We start from the raw sequence: 22,646 nt of genomic DNA on the forward strand, positions 1-22,646 counted from the left end.
TAGCAACATTTTGCATAAGAGATTCTGCAGTATGTTAGCAAAGTTCTAGAAGTGCTGCTCATTTGCATAGCCTTCATGACAATTAAGAGTTCAGAAAACTGGAATGGTAGGACAGAAACAAATAAAAGGTGTGTACTTTCTTTTCAAGTATACCGCTTTTTAAAAAAAAATCCTGTACAAATTTGTTTTATATCATTGCTAAGGTTAGAGACAAGCCTTTACTTCTTTTATAATACTGCATCGTAATACCAATTACCTCCCTTCCTATTGGTACTATAAGCACTATTGCTGAAAGCATTACTCACAGATTAAAACTGCCACCAAACATTTGTGTTATTCTAAAAGCTATCATTTTATTTCTGCTTTTATGTTTTGTTTTTAGGATGAAATATCACGGAAGGACTACCTCAAGGCACAGCAGGCCATCAAGACTGTGACAGCCAGCAGAGAAACATATGCAAAATCTCAGTATGCTCAGAGAATCCCCAAAAAACAGCTTTTGCCTACAGCAAGGCCCCCTCTAAAGCTGAGAGACAAAGTGAGAATGCAGTATATGGGAGCTACTGTGGGCTAAATCTAGCTCAGATTGTAATTAACCGAGGCCATCTGATCAGGAACTGCATGAAGAAGAGGAATTTGCCCCTTGCTTATTCAGCACAGGTAGTCCTCTGGTTATGATGGCAATTGGGACTGGGATTGCCATCGCTAAGCAATGCAGTCGTAAAGTATGACATCGACATCATGTGACTGCATCACTTAGTGACAGCAATCCTGCAGTCCCGGTTGCCATCCTAACCCCAGGACTATGTGGATTGTTAAGTGGGAAAAGGTGGAAATCCTAGGCAACGGGTGCAGAGGGGTATGCGGGTGCCCTGGGGGGTGAGGGGTACAGTGGGCATTCACTGGGGAACACAGGCAGGCGGGGGGATGCTGTGGTGTACGAGATTGCTCCTTAGTGGGGCTTCTCAGGAGAAAAAGCACCAGGGGCAACCTATGGGAGCGCGAGCGGGCCAACAAGTGCCGCAGGTGGGCGCTGGGAAGCACAGGCAGGCTGGTGAGGACTGTGGGCGGGCTGGCGAAGGCTGCGTGCAGGTGGGGGTGCTGTGGGCAGTGGGGTGCTATGGAGTGCAGGCAGGGGGATGCTATGGAGTATGAGATCCCTATGATCTCGTACTGTCTAGTGGGGGTCCTTGGGAGAAAAAGGGGCAGGAGCAACTTAAAGGAGTGACTTGCAACCTTCCCTGGCAGCTTCTTCAATGACTTTGCTTGTGGGAAGCCGGCAGCAAAGTCGCAAATGGCAATCCTGTGACCATGGCTCACTACAACGTCATAATCAGGAGTCAGTCGTAACTCCCCCTTGTTCAGCGCATTGTAATTTTGAACAGTTGCTGAACAAGTAGTCGTAAATTGTGGACTTATGACTTTTTCTTGTCTGCTAGATCTTCAGCTCTAGCAATAATCTCAGGGGCTTTGGGTTGTAGTACATACAAGTAAGGCTTGTTCACAACACTTTATAACCGATTGTAGAGGATGAATGCCATAGATGCCAGGAAGCTCAATCCTGTGTGCCCGCAGGGGTTTATCTTGGTGCTTAACCCTTGAATCTCAGCCTAAAGGATACTCTTCCCCATCCCTATTGTTGAGATAGTTCCCAGCTTTTGGCATTTAGGAAAGGGATGAAAATAGTCCTTTTACATAAGGAATGGAAGATCTTCAGTAAATGACAGTAGCAAAGGAAAATATGTTTTTTTATATATATATAAGGGTTTTTATATGTTTGTGTGCTTATGATTTTAAAATTGTAAGCCACCTAGAGGCCATTGAGTAGGCAGCATACAAATTGATGTAATAAATAACGCTGGCCTTCTAGATCCTAACTCTAGATTCAGGTGGCTGCAATTATTTAACCATTTCAAATTTCAGAATGATTTTTCTTTTTTAAGACGGGCTGTCTGAAAACAAGGTTGGAGGCACAAAATGAAGAGTATCTTTCTCAGATTTATGGCAGGCCAATTTACCAGGGTCATAGAAGCACACTGAAGAAATCTCCATATTTGCGCTTCAATTCTCCACCTTCCAAATCAAAACCTCCACAACCAAAACTAATAGAAAGTGTTAAAGGTAGGTAGTGATTTATTTTTTTCCCTTAAGAAAAATATTTCAAACAGCTTGCCTTTCTATTCTAGACTATGCTTTATTTCATCTTGATCTTGTGAAAATTCTTTAGAGTAGTATAGCTAATTCTGATAAATAATGTATTAATGACATTTATTTAATTATCTTTGCCACCATCTATGCATTAAAAAAACAGACACTAATATAAAGAATTAGGAAAATCTCTTGAGCAATCCATTCTCCTGTCCCTTCAGAAGAATGGCAGTCTTTGATATCTGTAAAATGGAGGATTTCAGATAACTGAGCAAATCAAATAGTAGCTAACAGCTTTGGCATTCCATGCTCAAGAACATTTGGAGTGCATGTACAGAAGAAGCTGGTATGCCTTGCTTGCTTTATGCAGAGGGTCAGGGTCCACAACTCTGCCTCCTGGACTTCTGACAGAATGTAAGAAGTTCCTTGTGTCACCAGAAGAGGCTGTGCCTGGTTTTTTTTTTTTTTAATGTTTTGGGGAAATTAAAAGGTGGAAATGGCCTCTGGTATTTAAATATTTCCATTCCCACACAAAATCCCTCCATAACATGACCCAAAATTGACCCAAAATTCCACAGCGGATTTTTTAGTATCAAAATTGCTGAATTTTGGTGGCATGATCTGGGGCTGTTTTGGGGGAGGAGTTAAGATGACAATGGGAGCTCTTTGCCTCCCAGAGGGCTCCCATTTCTATCCCTACCTTTCATTTTTGAAAGAAAGGAAGAAGGCAGAGCAGGGGGCCAGAAATTATGCCACTAAAATTTGATCATTGTGAACCACATTTAGTAGCAAGATCTCAGAGGCTGAGAAACTGTAAGTGGAGTGCTAGGAGAGGTTCACATACTGCTACAAGATCCCCATATCTGCTTTAAGGCCAGCAAAAGCAGTTCTAAAATATAAAGCTTTTGTGTGCTTAAAATGTGGAGATTATGGTTTGGTTCACATATCACCCTAAATTATAATCTGGTTTGTTGGTTTTAGCTTTGCATGCTGTTTGAACCCAGCATTAGGATTAGTTTATAGTAGTGTTTCTCAACCTTGGCATCTTTAAGATGTGTGGACTTCTTAAAGTGTGAACATGGCTGGCTGGGGAACTCGGGGAGTTGAAGTCCACACATCTTAAAGTTGCCAAGGTTGAGAAACACTGGTTTATAGTGTAGGATGCTCTTAATAGTACTGTTGTGATTTCTTAAACAAACCATGGCTTACTTCAAAATAGGCTTTGCACAATGTGTGAATACATAATTAATCTGATTTCTCCAGGTGTAAAAGTAAAATCTACCAGGACACAGACTAGCTCCTATCTGCACAATGAAGTTATTAGTCCTAAGAAGCCAGAATCAGTATCTGCTTTTCACCAGGAACAGTATCTTTTCAGCCCAACGAAAGAGATTCACGATGCATCTGGTCCTCTTGAAGGTCATCTCATTCCAATGGCAATTCCATTAGGTATGAATTAAAAAGAGCACCCCTTGTTTAGCAGATCAGGTAACTGTGGAGATTCAAGGTTTTTGCTTCTGATCATCCTTAATCCCGAGGCAGGTCTGCTTTTAAAACTTGGGGTTCCCACAAGTGAGGGGAAAAGGCACAGCTCTCAATTCAAAACATTATGGAGTAGAATTGTATTCTTAATCTCCAGATACCTGTTGTGATTTGATTAGACTGGTAAGGAAAGAGAAACTGAGGGACTAAAGTATGAAGAAATGATTGGCCTGCCTTAAAACATATGCATGGGTCTGTAGGTCCCTCTAGTGCAGCATCCTGTTTGCAACATTGATCGATGAGATCTCTCTGAGAAGCTGATAAGCAGATCATGAAGGAATCAGCCCTTTTCCAGTTAATATTGAATGATACTCTCTGAATGTTGCTTTATTTAGCCCTCATGTATATAGCCATTGATGAAGCAAGAGAATTGACTAGATAAGCTCACAGCTATTTTCTGGTTCTGATCATAAATTCTGGTTTATGACTTTTCCTCTAGGAATAAGAAAATTTAGGTGCTTGTCATGCTATCTTGCTTTGCTTGTATGTATTGAGATGCAATTTTTCAATCTGTTTTGAATTTCCCGTAATTCTTTTTCATTGGATAGCCCCATGGTCTGGTATTGTGAGAAAGGGAAAAGTTTTCTCCAGACCACACACAATTTTTTGAGTCTCAATTATATGTCTCTTAAACTTTTTTGAATTAAAAAGCCTCAGATATAGTCAGTACAAATGTTTGTTTCTTTTAACAGCCAAGCAAAGCCTTTCCTTGCAGCAGAATTGATCTATCATCTGTACTGTCCTTTTCGGTACCATTTTTAACTTCACAGTACCCTTTTTAAGGTGTGGTGCCTGGAATGTATATATTCACTTCCTCAAGAAGTACCGGGTCTGCAATTTCCAGAACATTCAGACTGCCAGCTGATGATGCTAGTTAGAAATTCCACACTCTGGAGGGCACCAGATTGGGGAAGGCTCCCTTCTGGTATTCCAAAAGTGAACTCATGACACATTTTCATAGTAACAGTACAATAATATCACTTTATTTGCCATCTTATAATACATATGGAATATGTCTTCACATTCAGAGTTCCCAGGTTCTGAATAGATGTTCTCATCAATTTTTTACCACAGCTTAAGGCCTCTTTTCTGGTTAATCAGTTCCAATTTAGATTCTACTAGGGCATATGGGAAATCTGTTTCTGTTCTTCATATGGCATTTCTCTTTTCCAAATGATTCAAGCCATGCATTTATCCTATGTCTGTTGCAATGAAAACAGAAGTTAATGTTTTTTAGTATCTCTGAATTGTCCCTGTCCCAGAGTATATGTATGCATGGTCAGTTTTCTTGTAATTTTTGTAGTTGTCATTGTAGTTCCTTTTTTCCACCCATAGATGTTTCTGCAGGTAAAAAAGGATTGCCACTGAACAGCAGGGATGTTTCCTGTTCAGGCCTCATGTTTTCATAACTAATAAAAATGAAAAAGTGGATTGGATGGATACTGAAGTTATAAAAATCCCAGGAATTGGATGATTTTGCAGCTATTCAGACATAAAAACAGTAGATGTAGTATTGAACATACTTGGCTTCTAACTGCAACTGCTTAGAAGGAAAGCCTGGATATTAAATATAGTTCAAGCTGGTTATTCCTTTGTCCAATACATAGGCCCTCTAAAAAGTGGGCTAACAGAAGGAAGTTTGGATTTTGTATTATTCCCCTCATGCCCATCCTATGCCTGTAGAAAGCCACATATTTTTCAGGGCATCATACCTGTTTTCAGTATTGTGGCAAAATGAGAAATATACTGTATATATTAGAAGGTTGTTTTGCATATTTTGCATGTGATAATTTCATGATATAAGACAGACAATACAGGCAATGTTTAAGGTACAAGTAAAATTTCTGAGATATAGATAAAATGCTATCCTTTTATCTGATTCATCACATTTGTTTGATTTTGGCTTTGGTTATGGTTTTGTTCTCCATTAGAATCCATTCAAGGTAGTTTTCATTGCTTTCTTTTGTTTTGAACTTTCATAGGGCAAAAACAGGTCAACCTCATCTCACCTCAGCCTGCAGAAATAAATATAGGTGAATTCCATCCTGTTACTGTGACAGCTTCTGTTCTTCCCCCTACCTCTCCCCCAAGGCCAAAGCCAAGGGTGAAGAAGCCAAATATCACAGTAATAGAGATGAAGTCAGAGAAAAAGGATCTACCCAAACTAACTGTGCAGGTATGGAATAAAGAATAAGAAGTATTGAGTGGATTAATGATCACTTTGAAAAAAAAATCTCTTTCTCTGCTCCCATCCCTCTCTGGTAGAAAAGCACACTGTACACTTTTGTATCTGGATGCCACAGAAAGAGCACAGTATGAATAGCATTTTTTGAAAGGGAAATTGTAAGTGGGAGTATAGGTGGGAATATTTCATAAAATCAAATTAAGCTGTCTTACCTGCGATATTCTTAGTCTTTCTATTACTATTTAAGCAGTTGTGTTTTCCAACACAAATAATAGTTATTTACTAAAGTCGCATTTTAGGGCTACTAGGAGTCTGTTTAATAGACATGATAATTTATCAGATACTTACTGGTTTTTAGTGCTGGAGGAGACAAGATGGCACAGATTCCATTTCCTAGGTCTAGGAACAGACATACTGCAACTACATTTGTTTAAATTTAAATTGATTGATTTTTTTTAGAAAAATCCTTTGTAAATAAATGTTTCTTAGGGTATCTAGACAGGTTGATTCCCTTTTTTTGTGGAGCAAATATTGTATCAAGAGCTCAAAACTGAGAGATGTGATCATCTTTTTTCATTCAATTTTTCCATTCCAAACAGTTTCTCTTCTGAGAGTTTCCTTCCTGTGACCCCCACTGCAGGGCAAGTGTGTTTTTATTCTTGCAAATAACATAGAACTCTTAGAGGTGAGGAGAGGGAGCAACTTAGAGCAGTGTTAACTTGGCAATGTGGACTTCTGGCATGCTGGCTGAGGAATTCTGGGAGTTGAAGTCCACATACCTTAAATTTAAAAAAACTGACTTAGAGGATGTGATTTGGGTATAATTTCCTCTCCTAGATTATTATTAAAACTTTCATTGTTAGCCATTTTGAGAGTCCTTCAGATTAAAAAAAGGTTTTAAAAACATTAAATGTTAAGAAGAAGAAATCTTCCCTTAAAAAAAGCAATTTTTTATGCATGTACTGTAATATGTTATTTTGCCCTCAGATTATTTGCTTTTTGTGATAACAGTGTCAGCTTGATTGATGCCCTTCCCATTTCTGACATACCAAGGTGATTGTACTCTGCTTTTACAAATAGCTTGTTAAAATTAATTAATAATTAAGTCTTGTTGATATTGGCTAGACAATTTCCCTTCTCAGCAGGGAAAACTAGCAGCTTGAAGTTTATTATCTAAAATAAAAATAGCTGCAGCTGTTGGACTGGTGTTGAAGGATCTCTCCCATTTATCTACCTTCCTTCCTTTTTTCCCCTTTATTCTGGATGCAGTCTTGCTTGAAGAAGGTATTTCTGATACTGACATGCTCTGAAGAAGCTGCTTTCTGTCTAGAGTATTAGTAAATTGTGACCTATTGTGAGTTGTGTATCCATTGCCGCAGGTTGAGTATGTAGCATAGATGATAAGGTGTGGTTGAGATGTGCTTGTATCCACTTCAGAAATGAAAAACTCAGTTTGTGATCTTTCTTTGCAGATGCTACCTAATATTGATATTGATAGCATCTCAAGTGATGGTACAAGTGGAAACCAGGTGTCTTTGTTACCTGTTCCTACAAAGGCTACAATACAGGTATCTTTGGTTTCTAACAAACAATTTTGCCTAGGTATTGCAGAAGGGTTGTTGCTGAAGAAGAGACATTTTCTCTACTTCCAATAAACTTTCATTCATCCTCATGTATGTATGTATGGATGATCATGTATTACACACTATCTTTCTACCACCATTTTCATGACTTAAAAGTTCTCCATCCATTTTCCCCACCTTTAATAAACATTCTACCGAAGTACACACATTCATCTTCTTGCCTTTTTTTTTTTTTTTTTTTTTTTTGCATTTATGTATAATTTGCAGTTGTTCACTCTGTTTTCACTGTCAAACACAACTACCTTGGTCTTTGATCTATTAATTTTGAGAACCATACTCCTTCAGATCTAACATTCACTGCTAATAATTCAGGTTCTTGGCCAACAAAATAGATTAACAACTACAGGGACATTACATATCTTTGTTGTACAATAAACATTCATAGATTTCTCAGTTACTACCGAAGAGCAAAAATCTGGTGTGTACCTCCTCCATGCTAAACATAAAGCTGCACTGCACTTCTCAAATTTTGCTCATTGTTGCCTCCTATATCCTTAATCAGAATTCGTAGAAACACCTTCAATGCCACGTTCACTCTTGCTACCTTTCTCTTTGTATAGAACAATAATGGCATTCTTTCAATCATATAGCCATTATATACATATTAAACAAATCACACAGCCACTCTACAATCAAACCACCTGAGTAGGTGCAAAATCATCCCATTTCTCCAGTTGTACCATCTAGACAAGCAGCTTTACCATTTTTCAACATGGTCTCATTATGACTTTTCATCTATTTGTTTTGGGACACTAACATTTATTGCATTTGTTTTAGTTCCACTCTTCAGAGTCCTCTCTTAGAGGATTTTGTTTCATCCCAAGTCATTTCATCACTTTTATTTTTAATTCGGTTCATTTTGCTGGAGGCTCCTTTAGCCCACTACATCCACTTTTAATAAAAGTTTTATTTTCTTCAGACTAACTACATTTTCTCTGCCTCCTTTAATATTAACTATGCCTTTCTTTTGCTACATTATTTGTAACTATCTTTTTCTTGCTATGTGCATTGTACAATGATTTTTTTAATCCTAATTTTTACTGTAATTCTGTATTACAGAAAATATGCATTCATTCCAATTTTTCTTGTTTTTATTTTCACGTAGGACTTGTACTTTCTACTGTCATTTTTTCCCTTCACTTCTTTCCTCTTCTTCTATGTCCACTCTTGACCCTACTAAAAAAATGGTCTGTCCTATATTAGAGAATGTGTCTTCAGGATGATCCTTCATTAATTCACTCAGTCTTTCATCATAAATAATCAATTAATTATGCTTTTAGATTTATTCCTTCGCCATGTGTATGCATGGATAGACATACTTAAATCTTTATTCAAACAAACAAACTTTTCTAAGCAGATAGACACCAACTAGATAGTGTTCTCATTGGTCTCCCTGTGGCCAAATCACTTTTTTTCTACAATCTCATTCTGTTTCCACCCACGTATTCATGTCACATTCATTCATTTTTTATTACTATACTTCTGTAGCTAAATTTGAGAGATAACCTAAAATTGTCTTTTATATAGCTCACTTCAGAAGACAGCCTCCTTCAGGATGAAGAGCTGAAACTTCCAGGTGCTAACTTTATTGATGCTACTGATGTTACTCAGGTCAGTTTTCTGATACCCTTTCTTGCAATATAGAAAAGTAGCTTAACCTTTTTAAAGACTGCTGTTCTTACCCATTGCAGCTTGTTGGCTTTTATGCATGATTAATTATTAAATGTATGATAGCTTATAATAGAAACAAATCAAATTGTGTGCTTAACAGAAATGACAGAACAGCCTCCCGCAAGGGTTTTGGGTTGGAATCTATGAATAATTGTTGTTTTAGGGTTTTGTACTTCTGTAGTTTGATTATGTGTTTTGTGTTTGTATTTATAGTGTAAACTATACTGTAATTATGGTGATATATAGCACCATATATAGCAAATAAATATATTTATTTTTAATTACAACTTTTTCATTAATTGCAACTTTCTCATTAATTTTTAATTAACTGCAACTTTCTCATTAATTTGAAACTCAATAGTGTGGTGTAGAGTTGGGACTTGGTATGGGGAAATCGGCTCAAATCTACAAGTCACAATCTCTACAGTTTGTTGTTGTAGTGATAAATTTGGAGATAGGACTATTGTGCTTACCCTTAAAATAGGATAATCATTGATTGATGCTGAGGGTATGGTAATAGAAGCAGATGGGGTTGTTTTTCTCTTTAACCATTAAAAAGGGATTGTTTTAAATACACAGTAGCCTTCCTTTCAGGTAAATACATTCTGTAGGTCACCTTGAGTTCCTAGAGGAAAAGCAGGTTGTGAGTCTAATAAATAAACTATGTAATTTTCCTTAGCGTTAAAACATGCTGTTCTCCAGGCTAAGCAACACAGATACAGTGGGGCAAAAAAGTATTTAGTCAGCCACCAATTGTGCAAGTTCTCCCACTTAAAAAGATGAGAGAGGCCTGTAATTTCCATCATAGGTATACCTCAACTATGAGAGACAAAATGGGGAAAAAAATCCAGAAAATCACATTGTCTGATTTTTAAAGAATTTATTTGCAAATCATGGTGGAAAATAAGTATTTGGTCACCTACAAACAAGCAAGATGTCTGGCTCTCACAGACCTGTAACTACTTCTTTAAGAGGCTCCTCTGTCCTCCACTCGTTACCTGTAGTAATGGCACCTGTTTGACCTTGTTATCAGTATAAAAGAACCTGTCCACAACCTCAAACAGTCACACTCCAAACTCCACTATGGCCAAGACCAAAGAGCTGTTGAAGGACACCAGAAACAAAATTGTAGACCTGCACCAGGCTGGGAAGACTGAATCTGCACTAGGCAAGCAGCTTGGTGTGAAGAAATCGACTGTGGGAGCAATAATTAGAAAATGGAAGACATACAAGACCACTGATAATCTCCCTTGATCTGGGGCTCCACGCAAGATCTCACCCCGTGGGGTCAAAATGATCACAAGAACGGTGAGCAAAAATCCCAGAACCACATGGGGGGACCTAGTGAATGACCTGCAGAGAGCTGGGACCAAAGTAACACACTACGCCGCCAGGGACTCAAATCCTGCAGTACCAGACGTGTCCCCCTGCTTAAGCCAGTACATGTCCGGGCCCGTCTGAAGTTTGCTAGAGAGCATTTGGATGATCCAGAAGAGGATTGGGAGAATGTCATATGGTCAGATGAAACCAAAGTAGAACGTTTTGGTCTAAACTCAACTCGTCGTGTTTGGAGGAAAGAGAATGCTGAGTTGCATCCAAAGAACACCATACCTACTGTGAAGCATGGGGGTGGAAACATCATGCTTTGGGGCTGTTTTTCTGCAAAGGGACCAGGACGACTGATCCGTGTAAAGGAAAGAATGAATGGGGCCATGTATCGTGAGATTTTGAGTGAACACCTCCTTCCATCAGCAAGGGCATTGAAGATGAAACGTGGCTGGGTCTTTCAGCATGACAATGATCCCAAACACACCGCCCGGGCAACGAAGGAGTGGCTTCGTAAGAAGCATTTCAAGGTCCTGGAGTGGCCTAGCCAGTCTCCAGATCTCAACCCCATGGAAAACCTTTGGAGGGAGTTGAAAGTCCGTGTTGCCCAGCGACAGCCCCAAAACATCACTGCTCTAGAGGAGATCTGCATGGAGGAATGGGCCAAAATACCAGCAACAGTGTGTGAAAACCTTGTGAAGACTTACAGAAAACGTTTGACCTCTGTCATTGCCAACAAAGGATATATAACAAAGTACTGAGATGAACTTTTGATATTGACCACATACTTATTTTCCACCATGATTTGCAAATAAATTCTTTAAAAATCAGACAATGTGATTTTCTGGATTTTTTTCCCCATTTTGTCTCTCATAGTTGAGGTATACCTATGATGGAAATTACAGGCCTCTCTCATCTTTTTAAGTGGGAGAACTTGCACAATTGGTGGCTGACTAAATACTTTTTTGCCCCACTGTAAGAAAAGAAAAAGTCTGTTTCATTAAAAAAAAATAAAGGAAAATGGCCACTTATAAATTGAATAATCATTTACATTGCATTGTGCTATCAAAGTTCCATTATCTACAAGATTTTGAAGCAATAGCACCGCCACAGGGCCAGTCTCCTCCCTCTTCGACTTCATTCTTGAAAGGTTTGCTGTTAAAATTGTTGCAGAGAAAACTTAAAAGTATCATAGACAGCCACTGTCTGTACACTTTCAGAAGTGGTTCTGTATTATCTAATATTGAAAATGTCTATATAATCCTGGTATTAATTAATAAATAAACCCAAATCAGATCATCTCAAATTGCATTTTTACTGACATGACAATATTTTTCAAACAATAGCCAATGTTTTTTAAAGTATATAAAATTGTTTTAAATTTGCAGTGTGGTTACCTTTTATTTCAGAAAAAATGGTAATATTTCCCATACTTTCATATGAAGCAATAATTTACCTCTAGTGAAAATCCTGTTTACTTAAAGGAAGCCTTTACTTAGTGATTTAACATCAGCTTATGCAAAAAAGCAGCTTATGAAATAGCAATAAAATACACAAAAAACAACAGTTTATGAGATGTGAAAGATTTTTCCCCCCAATCCTGCCTTTTGCCCATTTCTTTGGGGATTACTTTTATCATATATTTGGCTATAACTACAAAGCTTTCAAAATCATTCCAACTTGAGCACATGTTTGGGTTGTATTTCCATAAATTTACAAGCTGGATGATATGCAAGAGTTAGCTTTAATCTAAAAGTCTACTTACTGATATTTGAAAATGCAGAAATACTTAAGGCATTAAGGAACATTCTCTTAACAGGTTTTTGAAAGCACAGGCATAGAAATGTCTATAAAATGTTTAACAACACAATCACTTCATGTTAAAAAGAACATATGACCAAAAGATATATTGTCTTCTCCTAGTTGCTTAATGCATTCTTGTTGATGCTTCTTAGTGCTGTTTTTGTTCTTTCACTGGTCTTAACTTCATTTGTCCCCACTGCTACTTAATTGTTTTGTAGTGTAATTTGTATCCTGCCTACTATGATGACCCATGCCACTTCACTTATAGGTATCTGGGGTGCCATCACATCAGTAAAGGAGTATGGCATCACCAAAACAAACAAGTTATCAAACAACTCCCTAGTTTTTAGGCTCTCTGCCTCTCAATATGAGCATTAAATAACTCAAAATTCTATCTATTGCTCTGATGCCTCCATCTGCCCAGATCAAGCTCTAGTACTAATCATTCAGGATGTGGCCCTAGAGTATCTAAAATCTGAATAAGCTCTGCTGCTTTCCTCAGCCCAGGTCTTTCATATTAACTCTATTATCTTGGTAAATAGAATACATTGAACCTCAAAGGCAATGATTACTGCGAATGTATGCTGAATATTGCTTGGCTGTGTTGTATTGGACCAGTCTTTGTTGCCATCAGGAAGAAGGAGATGATGATGGGATCTCAGAATTCTCTGAACCATTCCTACAGTTTAACAGACAAGGAGACATTGGATCTCCAAAATATAATGGACCCCCATTTCCACCAGTGGCTCCTGCACCCCAGCTTTCAGCCGATATTCTTGATGAGATAATAGAAAAACGAGAGACCTTGGAAAACAAATTGGTTAGTTGGTGAGTCCTCAATGACTATGAAATGGTGATCATCTGTGTTCCAACCCCATTCATGCTTTGTAATGCTTATTTGTTCATGTTGTGTAGTCGATTCACATAGCCAGGCAAGTATCTCAGGATACATTTCATCATCAGTGACAATAAGAGGATGAAGGTACTCATTGGAGAGAGTACTTTGGGCAGCACTGATAGAGAATGAAGAGTTAAGGTGGCAGATAGTTAGATAGATAAAAGCAGAAAGAAAGATTGACAGTGAAGAGTTTGAAAGGCAAAAAAAAGGAATTAGTTATATAAGAAAATAATAAGCCCATGAACTAACACTACTTAACTTAGCTGTTTGTATTCAGGATGCTGAACAGTTTAATTGTAGATAGATAAAATATGCACATTGTTATTCCATTAGGGTAGAGCAAGAGGTAATGGCACGAGTTATTAGTGGGATGTATCCAGCTCAGAAAGAGGTGATTCCCAACTTAAGCTCATCAGAGAGTGAAGAGAGCCAAGCAGTATCCTCTGACATTGGTGAGTAAGAACAGCTGTCGTATCCTGGTTAAAGAAGAATGAGTGCCAAGCTTTCACAGAATGTCTCCAGGAAAAGGATGTCTCTAGTAATTTGATCAGAGAATAGTCCTGCATTTACTGAATCTGATAAATTGGATTCTTCTTCAATTCACCCACTTCTAGGCTGTTGTCTTAAGTATGTGGTATGGCCTCCAGCACATTTCCTCCCACATTTTTATTTCTGTAGCAATAAGAAACATGCCCCAAACAACACAGTAAAGCATGCTTAATACATTATAACATCAGATTATGTTCTCCCCAGAAGTGAAGATTGTACTCATATTAACATGTATAATACTGTAGATATATAACACAACCATAAACATGTGTTTATTGTTTCCCATCAAGTAATTAAGAAAATTCACTTCATCAAGAATTGCAGAGGATAGATATTGGTTGGTAATGGTTCAGTGCCAAGAGAATCTGATCAACTTCCATATAATTTTCTAGCCAGATTCAGGATGTTGATACTGACCTCCAAAGGCCATAAATAGTATAGGACTGGGGAAGATAAGAAGCTTAGTCAAACCACTGATCCACCTAGTCCTAGTCCAAACTCCCCAAAATGTGCATGTCTTGGCTACTCAAAACAGTACATGGCAAAACATCCAGCTACTGTCTATCTAAAAGCTTCCCACTGTCAAATTTCACACCTGGGCTTAGCAGTAAATCACCAATATCCTGATACCTTACCCTTAGCTTAACTTCTTTGCTGAACTTGACAGAAGGTTTAGACATGGCTCAACTAGATTAGAATCCTTACTGCTGGTGAGCATGAAGTCATTCATAGAACAGTTATTTGCTCATAGCAATATGTGCTTTTGTCCCTCTCTTCTGAATTAACAAATACTGGGTATAGGGCTTGGTGGTCTTGAAGTCAGGTTTTGTTATTTTTATTTGTACAAACACACATACACACACACACACACACACACTCTGTATTGTAGGAATTTCTAGTTCCTGCCTCATCAACCTCAACCCTTAAGCTTATTCCTGTTTTTTCCTGATTGGCAATACTTCTCCCATATGTCAAGGAGGAGATCTTCCAGGCCTATCTGGAGCTGCTATATTTGAAACTAAATATTTCTGCATGTAAAGCATTTGGCCAGCCAGTGAGATATAACCCTCTTCAAAAAATGTATTCTCCCTAATATATCTCATCTATTCTTGAGATATTCACCTTTTGTTAACTTCTACATAGAGCAAGACCATTCTTACTAGTTCCCTCCTTATGCAACATTCTCTCTTTAAGTCCATAGTTCTAGTTCCTCAGAGGTTTAGAACATATTGACAGGCCTCATTTCCATAAATTTGTTCCTTCTTAAAAGCCACCTAACTACAACCTTTGTTATTTCTTTTGGTAGCGAATTTCAGAAATAAATTCTATATTACGTGAGGAAATACTTTCAGAACAGATTTTAACAAAGTTATTGTCAGTAGATGGCTGGTGTGGGTCTTCCGGGCTGTGTGGCCGTGTTCTGGAAGTTTTGTTTCCTAACGTTTCACCAGCACCTGTGACCGGCATCTTCAGAGTGCAGGAGCCCAGACAGGAGCAGTTCTCTCTGTGCCCAGGGTGATGTGACCCTTTTGTGGGTATTTATAGAGATCTGAGGGGGAGAAGGGGGATTGGGGGTGTGTGTGGGGGTTGGGTTACTGAGTGGCTGCTTGTTTTGGTGTCAGAATCTGTGTGTATCTTCCTGGGGATTAGGCAGGGTTTTTTCTTCTATTGAATTGTTAACGAGGGGCTGCTGGGGGTGATTAGCAAGTTCATTGTGTGAACTGTTCACACATCCTGGTGGTTGAGCTGAGTTCGTTGACCTTTTTCAGGCTGTATTTTTCAGGATTGGTAGCCAGGTTTTGTTGATTTTTAGACTCTCCTCTTTTTTATTGAAACTGTGCTGGTGTTTGTGAATCTCAATGGCTTCCCGGTATAGCCTGGTATAGTGGCTGTTGGTGTTGTCCAGTATCTCTGCGTTTTCAAATAGGATTTTGTGTCCAGTGTGCTTGAGAGCATGTTCAGCTACTGCAGATTTTTCTGGTTGCTGTAGTCTGCAGTGTCTTTCGTGTTCTTTTATCCTGGTATGAATGCTGCGTTTTGTGGTCCTGATGTATACTTGCCCGCAACTGCATGGTATGCGGTATACTCCTGCGGCGGTGAGGGGATCCCTTTTGTCTTTTGCTGATTTTAGCACTTCTTGTACTTTTCTGGTGGGTCTGAAGATTGTTTGGAAATTGTGTTTTTCCATCAGTTTTCCCATGCGGTCTGTGACCCCTTTGATGTAGGGCAGAAATACTTTGTTGGTGGGTGGCTGTTTTTCTTCTTCAGTCGCATGTTGTTTTCTTGGTTTGATGGCTCTTTTTATTTCATTCTTGGAGTAGCCATTCGCTTGTAGGACCCAATTAAGGTGGTTAAGTTCAGAGTTTAGGAATTGGATTTTGCAGATCCGATTGGCACGATCCATGAGGGTTTTGATAATGCCTCTTTTCTGACGTGGGTGGTGGTTGGAGTTTTTGTGTAGGTACCGGTCTGTGTGGGTGGGTTTTCTGTAGACTTTGTGTCCTAATTTGAGGTCTGGTTTGCGTATGACCACTGTGTCTAGAAATGGAAGTTGGCCGTCCACTTCTTTTTCCATGGTGAATTGTATATTGGGGTGGACGCTGTTTAGGTGGTTCAGGAACTTCTCTAGGTCTTCTTCATCCTGACTCCAAATTGCGAAGGTGTCATCCACAAATCGGAACCAGACTGTTGGGGTAATGGGTGCAGTTTCTAAAGCCCGTTTTTCAAAATGTTCCATGTAGAAATTTGGTACGACTGGGCTCAGGGGGCTTCCCATGGCGATACTGTCCATCTGTTTGTTATTGTCAATACATTTCGCTGAGTGCCTCTCAAGTTCTATTTTTTCTCTTTCAAAATATAAAATTTCACTTTACATGTGTATCTTTATTATGAAATAAAATAAATAGTAAACTATGGGATATTAAATGTTTACATAGGTAAGTCATCTAAAACTAACTTTGCAAACTAAGCATTAAAGACAAAAAGAACCAGATATAAACAAAAAAGCGTGCAAGCTTGCATAAGGAGAATGGGGTATCACTCCATCCCTTGCATTATATCTCATATCATTCCTGACAGTCCCCTGGGTCTCAGAAACAGCTTTGGGATTGCAGAGGATAGAGACAAATGAAAACCAGGAATATTTATTTATTTGTTTATTATTAAATTTGTATAGTTCAAAGTTCTTCAGATCCTAATCTTGTTATGTACAACGTTAAAGTTGAATTTCTGCATGTGTTCTGATCCATCTCCAGTTGAAGTAGCAGGTACCGAAGGTTTTCAGCTATTTGTTGATGCTGGCATCCCAGTAGATTCAGAAATGATAAGGCATTTTGTTAATGAAGCCCTTGCTGAGAGAGTAGCTGTAATGCTGGGTAACAGAGAAAGCGAAAAAGCTGCACCTGCTACAGTAATTTCTTCAAGGGTACCACAGTTGCCAGAAAAGGTGAGTTTTCTTCTGTACTTAGTTTGTGATTAATAAGAGTCCACTGGAGTTGGGCAGACAATAAATTTAAAGAAATAAATGATAATACTCTTTCTGTAATCTTGGTGCTTTATTTCTTGCAGTGTATAGGGAAAAATTAAATTAGAGAATAAATTGAGTCATAATCTTTCTCCCTATAAATACATTGGAAAAAATAAGTGATCACATTCATATGAAATGAAATATATCACATGTCTGTAATTCAGCATGGTCTGAAGTAGTGGCATATATTTGGTCTAGAGAAGCCCAAAATGGCTTGTCATGTCATGCAAACTTGATGTGCCTTCCCAGAACTACCACTGTGATTTAAATTTATCTATTACTAATGGAGATTTATGTAACAATATGCTCTTTCCTAATACCTATATGATTTTTTTTATGCTGGATTATGACTGTAATAAAGTTTTGATTTGATTTGATATGTGATTTTTAAAACATGATTCAGGAAACTGCTATAGGAGTCCATGCAAGATATTACATTTTTAGAACCATCCCTTTTCTCCACCACACAACCAATAAGAGTTAGTGTGCTTGTGTGATGAAGCTCTGCTAATAGTCTGACATCTCAAGGGCCTCTGGGATACCATGCATTAGTAGCAGTAAATACAGTTGTGAGTTGATTAATTCACTGAACTACTATCAGCTCTCATGGCTTACTGTGATGCATGAAAGTTTCCAGTGGATATTTCTAAATCTGATGCCAGTGCTTAAACTGGCCTGGAAGGTACATTCTCCAATATTGTTGCAGTTTGTTTAATATGCTTGTACACTGCTTCCTGTTCCAAAGCATCTTGGAGCTTCCTTTAAAATAAAAATAAAATATTTAATAAAACAGTACATTAAACATTATAAAACAACATTCAATAAAACATTAATTTTAAAAAATGGGGAGGGGGAGAAATATTATTATTCTAAGGTTCACACCGAGAAGGCCTGAGGAACAGGTGCCTAAAAGGTGTTATTACAGGCACCTCTTGAATTTCAGGAGGAGACTATTCCATAGTGGGGCACCATTACAAAGAAGGCCTGCTTGTAAATGGCTGGTGTTCAACTCTCCGTACATGTGGTAATACTCTCCCCTGATGATTTCAGAGACTAGGTCAAGAATGGAGAAGGCGATCTTTCAGATATCCAGATCCTGAATGGTTTAGGACAGTGTTGCCCAAACTTGGCCACTTTAAGATGAGTGGACTTCAACTCCCAGAATTCCCCAGCCAGCCATTCTGGGAGTTGAAGTCCACTCATCTTAAAGTGGCCAAGTCTGGACAACACTGGTTTAGGACCTTATATGGCATAACTAAAACCTTGAATCAGGCTTGATAGGTAATTGGCAGTCAGGGCAGTTGCTTCAACAAGGCAGTAATGTGTGCATGCCAGGTGCCCCATTCAGCCACCTGGTTGCCACATATTGCATCAACTGTAGCTTTCAGACCAAGCACAATAGTAGCTCAGCTTAAAGTGCATTATAGTAATCTGACATTATCTGTGCATTAACAACTGTAGTAAGGATCCAGGAATGACTATACTCAGAATATCGACCAAAGCTGGCAATAGGCATTCCTAGCTGTGGAAGTCACTTGGGCTTCCAATGTTGATGTCCCTAGGTGCACTCCTGACATAGGCATCAGTTCTTTCTGAGGGAGTGTGATCCCATTTTTAGCAGGTAAATTTCCCAGTTCTCAAACCCAGAAAGTCTTTGTCTTGTTGGGATTCAGTCTCAGTGTAGTAATTTTCATCCACCTCATATAGTCACTATTTCAGGACATGCATAGCCTCTTCTGATTCAGATGTTACTGAGTGGAGATGAAGGTCATCTGCCAACCTCCAAAATCTTGGATGACCATCTCCGTTGGTTTCATATAGATGTTAAATAGCACTGGAGATAGAATGCTACCTTGTAGCACTACACAGCATAGCTGGCAAGATGTACAGAAATGATCACCCAGTACCACAACACCACAAGGATCAGTTGAATCAGTGGCCATTCTGTTTCTCCCTTCTATAAGGCCTTGAGAAGATTACTGGCCTTTGTATATTTTTTTTGGTCAGACAGTGGTTTGGGCAGCAAGCTAAGATTTGTTTAATCTACTTATAATATTTGGGGGCATATAAAATCCCAGTAGGCGACAAGCCTTAGTTTGAAACTATAACTTGGCTTGCTTTAAACGTGACATTTTATATTTGAACTCCAAATCCAGAATTATTTCTGATTTGGTTTTGTGCCCAATCCAAAGAATCAAATGCATTAAATTAACATTGTCATTGACAGTAATACACCTTAATAAGAGAAATATTTGTGCTTTAATAAGCTTTCCCTTCTTGGAATACCAAGCATTAGACTCATTTAGTTGAAGACTGATTATCAATAGATTGGCTAGATAAATCTCAACCAAAATTAATGCTTTAGCAGAGATGAGTTAAAAGCAGTAGCAAGGGGGATGTTTTTTTAATAACTTTAGTATTTTCTATGTGTGTGTATTTTTTCCGTTTCAGGAAACCATATTACTTACTCCATTGGTCACACCTGAATCCACACCACCTCAGTCACCACCACCTGTGAAACAATTCTTTGCAGTAAAAACTCCAGAGTCCTCTCTGTCTATTACCGAGGTGGATGAAGATGTGGGTGACCAACAAATGATGGGTGCAATAGGTAAAAATACAGATTTCCAGACTAGAAAAGGAGCTTTTGATTTATATGTAACCATCTTTGTTTTGAAACATGATTCTTTTTTCTTTTTTGAAGAGCTTTCTTATTAGTGAGGTTTCATGTTATCTTTCCACAAAACATGATTTTAATCACTCAAAGTTCACTGGGGAATCTGCACACTTTTTCATCCCCCAATTTTCTGTGCCAATTTATATTATATCATGCAGTCCTCTTGTATATCTGAAGAACATAGCTTAAATAGTTCTTGTCCCCAATTGCAATTTCCTAGATGCCCAGCCGACATCCAGTAGCTTTGTGTAGGATCCATGGTTGAACTGAACAAGGAAGGAGGCTCCTACAAGATGGGATAACTCCATGGATTCCCTCCCTGTGGTTCAGGGTGCTAGCAAAAAGAACTTTGCTTTGTGTGCTACATAGAATTTCAACAGCAGCAGGAGCAGAATTTCTCTCAGAGTTCCTGTTTGCATCTCAGCTCTTTCCTTCCCTGCTGAGACATGTAACAGTGGGCATGAAAAACTGCTGTATGTGTGGGCAGACCTCTGCCAACATTTGACGTCTTATGGAGAGGTTAGCAAGCCCTTTTCTTTTTTGATAGTCAAATGAAAGAAATTGAGGTTTGGATCTGATGCTAACTTGCCTTAAGTTTCCCATTCTCTTCATTTTCTTCTATATCCCTCTGGTAGCTCCTCTCTATGAAAAGCTTCTCAGCATTATTATAATTTCAGTGCAAATAATCATCATAACCTGAAAGGAGAAGTTTGATCTTGAGTGGCTCCTGGCTATTGAGGTTAGGTTTTTCTTCTGGCATTAAGAAAAAAAATATAGATAACAATATAATCTGACCTTGCATTCCTTTTCTCTTTTCCCCCCCAATACATGCAGGATCTGAAGCAGCAGTTGTCAGTCCAGTTCATACACCTGTGGTTACCCCTACGGCAACACCCATAGTAGCTACACCAAGCCCTCCTATATCAGACCATACCTTGGACAGAGGAATGGTGAAAAGACAAACCTCTCCCAATGCATGGGGAGATGCAGAACTTCCTTTGGAAGAGGAGAAGCCTAGTCTACAGAGTGAAGAAGGTTTTGATCCAAGAGCTGTGTGAGTCCTTCACAACTGACACAAGTTAATGACTCTTGCAGTCTTCTCAACTGCAAGAATAAGACACAGCCAAAAGAAAAACAATACAAAACTAGTTTTATGCCAGACTGAAATTAACTTTCTGGCATCTTTACTTGGCGAGGTGGAATGAAAAAAGGCTATTTATGTTTTTGAATACATTGAGCTTTGCCACATTTTATAGCACGCAGATTGCCTTGTTCAAATGCATGGGATCATGACTGGTGGACAAGAGAGAAGGCGGTCTGATAGTTCAGTAGAAATTCAGAAAATCAGCCTGTGAGCAAGAGTTTAGACTGAGTAATTAGAAGAAACTCACAATTTTTATAAGGGCCAAATTAGGCCTGAATATGTTATTAGATAAACAGTGGTCTGAAAGTGACAGCACCATCCTCCAATTCAGAGATCCAGGTCATAGAATTGGAAGCAGTTACACAGACCATGAGATTGAAATTCTTGCTGCATGCAAAAATCCAAATTAAAGCATATGCACTGCTACTTCTAGTGTTGACTGAATGGTAGCTACCAGACTGGGGTTGAGGAAATAAAGAAAGATTATAAGGCTGGTGGAGCAGCATAGAATCAAAAGAAAAAGACAGGGAAAGCCAAGTTGAATGGCCAAATAAGTCATGGTTTCCAGGGCAAACCCATTATATATGGCCAAACATAATATTGCACAAATTTTGTTCTTATGCTGTGCTCATCTCTGTGCTGCATTTACTCCAGTGCTAGCCCCGAAAAGTTATGATGAATTTTGAAAAATAATAGGCCCTATGTTATTCTCTTCAACAAACTAGCAATGGTTTTTAAAGAAATCCAATAGAAGAGAATATATGTAGCTCAGGGTTGAATTGTAGAATCCTTAGTGCTCTCTGAGCTTGGTTGTTTACTTGCAGACATTTCATTACCCAACTAGGTAATATCATCAGTGCTAGTAAGTGTGGGGTTTGCTCCCTGTTTAAATATAGTAGCTTGCCCTGCCAGTGTTGGTGGGGGTGTGGTTTTCTCCTTGGCAGTTCCTTGATTAGGCTATTGTTTTCTGCTTGATTGTTTGTCTGGTGTTAATCCCTGCTTATCTGGGTGTTGGTTGCTGGAGAGGATGTGTTCTGGTCTTTGTGTTTCACTCAGCGTTTTTTATTGTCTCTTTTGAAAAGTGTGTAAATGTGGTTTATCTCTGTGTGTCTATTGATGGCTGATTTGTCAGAATGCGAAGCTTCCAAGAATTCCCTAGTGTTTTTGGATTTAGCTTGGTCTAGGATGCTCATAATTTCCCAGTTGAAACTATGGTTGAGTCTGTCCATGTGTTGGGAGATTAAGGAGTTTTCATCGTGTCTTCTGACTGCTAGTTGGTGTTCATGAATGCCTCTGCTAGTCTTCTGTGTGCCTGTTACAATCCTTACACTGTATGTGGTAGATGACTCCTGTTTTTTCTTCTTGGGCTAATGAGTCTTTTGGTTTACTTAAGATGTTTTGGGGGGCTTAAGTTGGTTGGTGTGTTATGGTGATGCCGCGTGGTTGTAATAGTCTCTTAGTTGTTTCTGAGATGTTTTTGATGTATGGCAGTGTTATCTTTTTCATAGCTTGTGTTGGTTGTGCTGTAGTGGAT

At 38.7% G+C, this 22,646-nt stretch overlaps 1 protein-coding gene across 5 annotated transcripts in view; it reads left to right on the forward strand.

Moving 5' to 3' along the window:
* The window catches only part of KIAA0586 (KIAA0586 ortholog), an 82,428-nt gene that overhangs the window by 21,495 nt on the left and 38,287 nt on the right, over positions 1-22,646 (forward strand). For 4 of the 5 annotated variants that reach the window (XR_015797662.1, XM_025177698.2, XM_007422450.4 and 1 more), the window contains exons 16-26: positions 383-538; positions 1,944-2,121; positions 3,412-3,597; positions 5,673-5,866; positions 7,348-7,443; positions 9,046-9,129; positions 12,953-13,146; positions 13,550-13,668; positions 17,020-17,210; positions 19,743-19,902; positions 20,803-21,022. Coding sequence is in view for 4 of the 5 variants with exons in the window: in XM_025177698.2 (XP_025033466.2) it covers positions 383-538; positions 1,944-2,121; positions 3,412-3,597; positions 5,673-5,866; positions 7,348-7,443; positions 9,046-9,129; positions 12,953-13,146; positions 13,550-13,668; positions 17,020-17,210; positions 19,743-19,902; positions 20,803-21,022 (1,778 nt within the window). In the remaining variant the exon portion in view is untranslated. The remainder of the gene's footprint in view (positions 1-382; positions 539-1,943; positions 2,122-3,411; positions 3,598-5,672; positions 5,867-7,347; positions 7,444-9,045; positions 9,130-12,952; positions 13,147-13,549; positions 13,669-17,019; positions 17,211-19,742; positions 19,903-20,802; positions 21,023-22,646) is intronic. The other variant, XM_088149704.1, reaches the window with a different exon arrangement.

The sequence above is a fragment of the Python bivittatus genome, unplaced genomic scaffold, assembly GCF_059951505.1.
Source record: "Python bivittatus isolate LINGU-HERP-01145 unplaced genomic scaffold, Pbiv_v1 ctg000580_np1212, whole genome shotgun sequence".
Classification (NCBI taxonomy): domain Eukaryota; kingdom Metazoa; phylum Chordata; class Lepidosauria; order Squamata; family Pythonidae; genus Python; species Python bivittatus.